The sequence below is a fragment of the Tachypleus tridentatus genome, chromosome 2 (genome assembly GCF_004210375.1).
Source record: "Tachypleus tridentatus isolate NWPU-2018 chromosome 2, ASM421037v1, whole genome shotgun sequence".
NCBI lineage: Eukaryota > Metazoa > Arthropoda > Merostomata > Xiphosura > Limulidae > Tachypleus > Tachypleus tridentatus.
The window spans coordinates 23,812,444-23,820,970 of NC_134826.1; the positions used below are offsets into that span (position 1 = coordinate 23,812,444).

General features: G+C 35.8%; 1 protein-coding gene across 1 annotated transcript; it reads left to right on the forward strand.

Moving 5' to 3' along the window:
- The first annotated feature begins 225 nt into the window (after positions 1–225).
- Positions 226–865, forward strand: LOC143245450 (protein FAM200A-like). Its single transcript, XM_076491814.1, has 2 exons — positions 226–553; positions 822–865. The coding sequence occupies exons 1-2, from the start codon at positions 226–228 to the stop codon at positions 863–865; spliced, it is 372 nt and encodes a 123-aa protein (XP_076347929.1).
- The last annotated feature ends 7,662 nt before the right edge of the window (positions 866–8,527 follow it).

Consider the following 8,527-nt stretch of genomic DNA (forward strand, 5'->3'; position numbering starts at 1 on the left):
GGCAGTCATGAAGAAAGTCCACAGTATGTATTATGTCTAGAAGGTTTGGCTCCAGAGTGCATGCTTCCAAGTAAACTAAAATTCCACTTAGAGACCAATCATCTTAATATGACTAGTGAATTCCATGATTATTTTACCAGAAAGTTAAAATAATTGAAAGAACAAAAAGGTACATTTTTGGAACAAGTATAAATACCAAGCAGTGCTTTGCTTGCATCCTATAAGATGGCGTATAGAGTCGTGAAATGTAAAAGGCCTCACCTAATCGCAAAAGTACTGATTTTACCGGCTGCATTGGATATGGTGAGCATTATGGTTGGTGAATCTGCGGGAAGACTTCTTACAGAAATGCCTTTATCCAACAATATTATCAGTAGTAGAATCCAACACATGGCCAAAGACCTCAACGATGAGCTAACTGACAAAATGAAAGAGAAGGAATTCTGGTTACAGCTAGATTGGGTAAAGGATAGTAACAAGGATGCTCATTTGATTTGGTACATACGGTTCGTGGATGGTGACAAAACTGTGGAAGATCTTCTCTTTTTTAAAGGTATCACTGCAGATACGAAGGTTCAAGACTTGTTTGAGATCCTTCACACTTTTATGTGTGAAAACAACTTAGACTGGACAAAGTGCGTTGGCGTCTGCACCGATGGTGGTCGCTCTATGTCCGACTGTTATGGAGGATTACAGGAACTCATATGAAGCAAAGTTCTTGATGCACTGTGGACCCACTGCATGATCCACAGAGAAGTTCTTGCATCAAAGCTCCTGAGTCCTCATTTTATTAAAAGTGTATATTTTTAATTATCTTCCAGATTTCCTGAGTTTAATAGCTAATATTTCCGTAATCCTGAGATAAAGCTCATCACAGGCCCTAAGAGCAATATTTTGTTGTTTACTGGTAGGTACATCCTACTAGGTGTCCAAAGATTATTTATATTATTGCTTTGGTTTAGGCTCTTTAATAAGTTTTGTAACCTACTGGCAGAAGGTCCGATATAGTTCTGTTTACTTTGCGAAAAATTGTTCCAGGGCTATCTAGTCTAGCAGTTCATAATATTGAAGTGATAAACTAGAGAGAAGGTAGGTAGCCAGCATCACAACCCTCCAATTCTTGAATTATTCTTTACCAAAGAATAGTAAGATTGAACATCACATTATAATGCCACCACAACTGAAAGGGCGAGCATGTTAGAAGGCGGGCAGAACCTGCGACCCTGAGATTGCACGTCGTGTGCTCTAGCTATCAGGCCATGATCTTATTATGGAATAACAGAACAGCGTGACTCAGTGGCTTTGTGCTTTGGACTGGAAGTCATGCAATTACATGATCGAGGTACATACACACTTTTTCTTGACCAAGTCACTTTATCTCACTTGTTCCAGTCTTCCCAGCTCTATGATGGATAGAACTTGTTGATTGCGGGTTAACTTTCAGGTGAAATACTAACTGTTGACTGAGGGTTACCTTCCAGGGGAAATGAAACATTATTATCTGCTTGTGCCACTTAAAACAGGAGTTTGAAACCACAGTCCATGCGTGTCTTACAAAGGAATGATAAAGATATAAATTTTCATTTTTTATAACGATATCAAGGCATTATAATACCTTTTTAATGATATTAAATTATTGCAAGACCTTTATAATCATATTAAAGCATCTCGATCTTTCTGTGATGATACTGAAATATTACAAACTCCTTAGACAGATATCAAAATATCACAAGCCATTTACACTGAAAAAAAAGGATATTTATTTGTTTGCTGTTATGCACAAAGCTACACAAGAGGCTACCTGTGCTCTGTGCACCACAAGTATCGAAACCTAGTGTAAGTCCGCAGACATACCACTGTGATACTGGAAAAAAAAAAAAATGTTTAACCATAGCAACTGGAGACAAGAAATATTCTACCATTATATTTGTTTATTTAAATATAAACTTCTACTTTGCGATGTTTTACACAGGAAATGCGATGCTTCATCGCTTTCCAAATGTCTCTAATATTGTACGTATTTTTACATGTAGCTCGTTTTCATAAGTTATCAGTTGAATAGACTGCGAATTTTCTGCCATTGAAAAGTCTGCTGTGACTAAAGATTATAATAAAAAAAAAACAGTTTGTTGTCACCTGATGGGCTAGTGGTAAGTTTACGGATTTATAACGTCAACCTTTGATGTTACATTCTACGTGGGGACGAAACGTAAATAGCCTATAGAATGGTTTTGCACCAAAACTAACCACCTAGCCGACTAAATGACCTGCCTTGATATGTTATAATGAAAAATGTTAGGATATGTGAAAACATGTCTTCCATTTTCTTAGCAGTAAGTCTAAGGCTCACGACCCTAAACAATCTGAACAAGGCCTGTGTAACTTTACGCTTACTAACAAAAATACACGAAGTGTTCGAATTTACGACAGCGCCACCTTTCATACCGTTAACATTAATATGGAGGATGTTTAAAGTGGCGCTGTCGCTGAAGTCCTGCTGCTTACTATAAATTCGTTCTTGTCCACACACGACTTTAGTTTTATGGAAATAGTTTTATTCCGTATGTAAAAATACCTTGACGTAAACAATTAACATAACTATATTTCTATATTAAACCGTCTTCAAAAAATAATACTTAAATGAGCACGAGACAACAATTGTATTTTAATTAGAAACAAAATGTCATAATTTGATTTTCAAATAGTTTATTGCAATTTTCTTTCAAGTTAAGCACAAAGCTACACAATGGGCTATTTGCCCACCATGAGTATCGAAACCCTATTTCTAGCATTACAATTCTACTGACACACCGATATGGTATGGTTTGAATTTCGTCCAAAGCTACACGAGGGCTACCTGCACTAGCCGTCCCTAACTTAACAGTGTAAGACTAGAGGGAAGGCAACTAGTCATCACCACTCACCGCCAACTCTTGGGCTGCTCTTTTACCAACGAATAGTGGGATTGACCATCACATTATAACGCCCCCACGGCTGAAAGAACGAGTATTTTTGGTGCGACGAGTATTCAAAACCGCGACCCTCTGCACACCACTATGCTACTAGGAGCCTTTATTCCAATGTAAACATGTTGTTATACCGATTATTGCTAATATTTACAAAATAATATTTACATAATATTTACAACCTAATACATAAGATTAATACAAAAAAAGAATGTTCAAATAATACCATTCACGTCTTAATCTGGGGTCGTATAATACAAAAAATAATTATTAGATACCTGAGATGGCAGCACGCAGGTTGTCCATTGTGTAGATTTGCCCTTAAAAATTTATAAACAAGTCAAAACAATTCTATCTAAAACCTGTTTGTGAAAGTATTGTTATAAAGTGATTGCTCTCGTTGTTCGGGTCCTTTAAGATTATGTGTTAAAAAGAGTACGAAGTCCAGTGTAGTTCATGATAATGAATGGAGTTGTATATTTAATAACGTTCCATGCTGGCTATGAGCCACGTTTACTGGTAGGCCTAACTCCAGAAACAACGTTTCAGCAGGATTTACGAAAGAACTGGTATGACTGACTTACAAATGAAACTCGAGTCACTCAATTGGAACATTGTTTAACTGATAGATCGATAACAAATGCGTAGACTGAATAATTTGCCGATTCGATCGACTAACTCTCAGTATCTAACTTACTAAGTGAATCATAGATTAACTTACTGTCTAACTAAAATTCTTTACCTGATCCTAAATTTATTAAATAGTCTTAATTTACCCAATCTGACGTTTTGAATTTCTATTTACTCTGTTCCACCAAAATTTAAAATTACACTAAAGCATGAACTTTCATGAAATTTCTATACTTCACACAATTATAATATCATATAAAAAAACTTTCTCTAGCAAATAAAACGTTAGACTGTTAATAACATAGATTACAACAGTATTACACAGGTGTTTGCTTTGGTTTGAATTTCGCACAAAGCTACATGAGAGCTAGCTGGCTAGCCGTCCCTAATTTTGCAGTATAAGACTAGAGGGAAGGCAGCTAGTCATCACTACCCACCGCCAACTCTTGGGCTACTCTTTTACCGACGAATAATGGAATTGATCATTACATTATAACGCCCCTACGGCTGAGAGGGCGAGCATGTTTAGTGTGACGGGGATATAAACTCGTGACCCTAAGATTATGAATCGAGCGCCTTAAATACCTGGCTATGCCAAGCCTGTATTAGTGAGGGGACAACAAAATGTCATTTTATATCAGCTCTAAAATATAGGCTCCATCTGTTGGATATTTACAAAATTATTAAAATTACTAAGCTATGTCACTTTATCATTCGATTTATCAAGTCGAAAACAAAAAAAAAAAAATATTCATAGCTTTTTCATTTCACAATATTATCAGCATATAATAACGTACTGTAACTTATTACATATAAACGAATTTTCGTTATGATAAAAAAAGAAAGAAAATAGCGAAATACAAGGTGCTCAAACATATCAACATATTCAAAATCTTTAATGGACGGTTTCCATACCACGATATAATTTTGCCGATTTAAGTTTTACTACTGCATTTTTATTGACCAATAAATTTTTCTTTCTTTTTACTTTTTATAAATAATGAAACGAAAGTGAAGTTAAATGTCATACAATGTCTCAGCGATACATAGGAACTCATGCTGAATTCCAATTTCGGTAGCACAAGTCGATGAGAATTGCTACACATTGTCTTTGAATGTGATGACAGGAACTCTTATGTTGCCCGTGTTAAAAATGGGCAGACTGCAACAATTTCGTTAAAGTATATTACTCAAAAACGAAACGAAAACTTTCTACGAGAAAGCATCAAACTCACAATCTTCCAAGAGCGAGCCAAAGAACTAACTACATGATCCAAATTGAGGGTTAATTACCTTTGGTGTAATGATATTATCCAGGGTTATTTTAAATAAAGAAAGGAACATTTTAGTGAAATACAAGTCAGAGAAACGTAGTAGTAAAATCTGTTAAAACAACGTATTCAAGAAATAACACCAGCCTTTAAAATATTCATTGTCACCCCTTACAAAAATGTTCCTCTTTTAGTCTGGAATTTTTTAGTTTGTTTCAAAACAGATGTTACATGTTGTAGTACACTTTTTTTTTTCTAAATGAAGAAACTGAGAATCTTTCAACTTTTCGTATCTTTTCCTTCAGATGGCGCTGTTTCAAATTGTGGTGAATAAAGGAACGATAGAACTATATAATAAAAATATATAAACCCAAACAATCTGCTAATTTTAAGACAAATCTTTTCTTTCCTATACAGCAGATGCTTTTCAAATTATCAACGAATAAACAATCACAATATGTTTTCATTTCATTCCACCAGCTTAAAGGATTGACGCTAATTCAAAATCAATATATAAAGCAAAAATAATAACAACACAATAATATAGAATTATAAATAATCAAAATATATCCAGTAAACATTACAACTAATATTTTTAATGGAAGTGACATAAAAAAATAACAGAGTATATCTTACTTCCTAAACACAAAAACAACTTAGAAAACAGAAAACAGTTAACGACAAGACCTTGATGGCAAGAAATTTGGCAGTTATCAAGATACGCAAAGTGAAAACCTCATTTAGATAAAAGTAGAAAAATGACTGTTCTTAGACTAGTTGTTGGTTGGTTGTTGAATTTCGCGCGAAGTTACAGAAGGGCTACTGTCTCGAGAGACATGACTTGGCATGGCCAGGTGGGTTAAGGCATTCGACTCGTAATCTGAGAGTCGCGAGTTCGAATCCCGGTCGCACCAAATATGTTCGCCCTTTCAGCCGTGGAGGCATTATAAGTGACGGTAAATCCCACTATTCGTTGGTAAAAGAGTAGCCCAAGAGTTGGCGGTAGGTGGTGATGACTAGCTACCTTCCCTCTAGTCTTACACTGCTAAATTAGGGATGGCTAACGCACATAGCCCTCCAGTAGCTTTGCGCGAAATTAAGAAAAAGAAATCAAGAGACTTTTTTTTTCTCACTTTTTAGGGTGGCTGAAAAGGGCCATCTGGAATGTGCACTGAGAGACATTTATTACATTGGCAGATAATGTGATGAGACGTAGCGTATTTCTTAGCTTCCTGCGAGTTATTTTCTTACCTTCTCAGGTTCGCAATCTATGAGCCCTCTAGTGACAGAAGAGCACACCAAACGCTTCACTCCTCAGTAAGTGTCTCCCACTCATTGAGACTGACGTTAGTTAATGGTAAGTTCCCGAAGGTATTGTACCTATTCTAACTTACCATATGGCAAAGCAAGTCATTGGATATGCGGCCATCTTGCATCCTCACAACGTAATCTAACCATTGCAATTGAAACTGGTACATAAGAGGAATGCCTGCCAATTGTATCACCTCTGATAGCAAACTTGACATGTTCTAAACATCAAGAGGTACATGATAACAGTGTGTGTAATTAATATTTGTATATATTACCTTCAATGTGAGCTATAAAGCTTGAGAACTGTTGCACTAACAACAAGTAGAACAACTTTAACAAATTATAAACATATCATTAAACCTTTCTTGTTAATTGATGCTTTACGCTCGGTGCTATTTTTATATTAAATATATAAATGTAGACTTTAGATCATCACACATAATATTTAAAATATAAGTTTTGAAAATTTAACTTTAACCCTGGATGAAATTTGATGACCTCGTTCATGATACCATCTACTACAATGTTCTCGACAAATGATTAACTGTTGAAAAACAAAAACGTAGACTACAAGACCAACGTTTTTCGGTAAAATTAATATTGTTCATTCAGTTGAAGTTACAATAATTTCCTGTTTGATTTAATGTATGATACCTTGTAGTTTTAAACTTACAGTTGTATCGAATGTTTTTATACCGAACAACATAATAGTGGAACCAAAGTTTGAGCCATACCTGAGGTAGAGTATTTCAAGGGAAAAGTATACGTGTGTTTTCTTCTAGCAAAGCCACATCGGTTTATCTGCTGTATCTACCGTGGGGAATCGAACCCTGATTTTATTCTTGCTAATCCGTAGACTTATCGCTGTATCAGCAGGGGACACCAAGGGAAAAGAAAACAACATTTTATTCAGTGGAATTTGTTTGCGAAACGGGGTTAGGGGTGAAACGCCAAAATCAAGTTTGTTTGTTTTGTAATGTAAAACGCTCGGTTAATTCGCTAAGTTTATGAGAAATTACCAATATTATTGTTTCTCTGTTTGGAATTAAGCACAAAGCTACACAATCAGCTATTTGTTCTCTGTCCACCATAGGTATCGAAACCCGGTTTCTCGCGGTATGAGTTCGTGGACATATATATTTATATTACAATATAAAAAGTTCAAAGTCAAATTTACATGTTTGTTGTTATTCCTCTTACTTCTGATGCAACTATTACAGTTCATTTATTTATACAAAAAAGTGCTATGTTCTCAACAATTAAATCCCCCATCCACGTAGGCACTCTAGAAACCGGTTTCGATACCGGTGATGAAAGCCAATTTTGTAGCTTTGTGATTAACTCAAACAACAACAGTTCGTGTGTTTTGTATGCATCACACTTCATCTTTCTTCCCTCACGTCTTCAAAGTTTTGCTGAAATGGCGCCACTGTTTGTGTTTCAGATTTAAACTAGTTTAACAGTTTTTAAATCTTACTCTTAGGAACTTTCTTTAGACCAACTGAATACTGTGCATAATAAAGATATTATAAAAAAAATTAATACACACTGAGTATACAAGAAGCACAGTCGAAACGGTGAAGTCTCGTGTTTCTAAAGAGAACACAAGAGTGGTTTGTTTTTAATTTCGCGCAAAGCTACACGAGGGCTACCTGCCGTCCTTAATTTAGTAATGTAAGACTAGAGAGAAGGCAGCTAGTCATCACCACCCACAGGTTACGCCAACTCTGTTTTACCAACAAAGCTACTCGAGGGATATAGTAATTTAGTAGTGGATTGAGGCAGCTAGTCATCACCACCCACCGCCAACTCTTTTACCAACGAATATAGGATTGACCGTCACATTATAACGCCCCCACGGCTGAAAGGGCGAGCATGTTTGGTGCTGCAACCGGGATTGGAACCCGCGACCCTCGGATTAGGAGTCGAGTGCCTTTAGTAGCTGGCCAGGCTGGACTTGAATCAAGTCTGAATGAGGTCATTAAATATATTTGGACGAAATCTCGACATGGACTAATGTAACAGTTGTAACTAATTTTATTTGTCTAAACTTGTCATTTCAACAGTTGTTCCTCTGAAACACATTAGATTACAATCAATTTTTCAAACATTCAAAATCACGTGGTTCCCGTGGGATAAAGGAACACATTTTCTCGCTTTGTTCCAAAATAAAACTTTAGAAACAACATCAAATAAACTCGCTTTCTTTTGTTACGAAACTCTTTATCAGATTAAAACGAGTTGTTCAGTTATTTTACACTTAGATTTTAGGGCAATCTGATAGAGGTTTATAGGTTTTAAAACCGTATCGTCTTCAGTTACAACGAAATATGTAAATGTTTTAGTCCA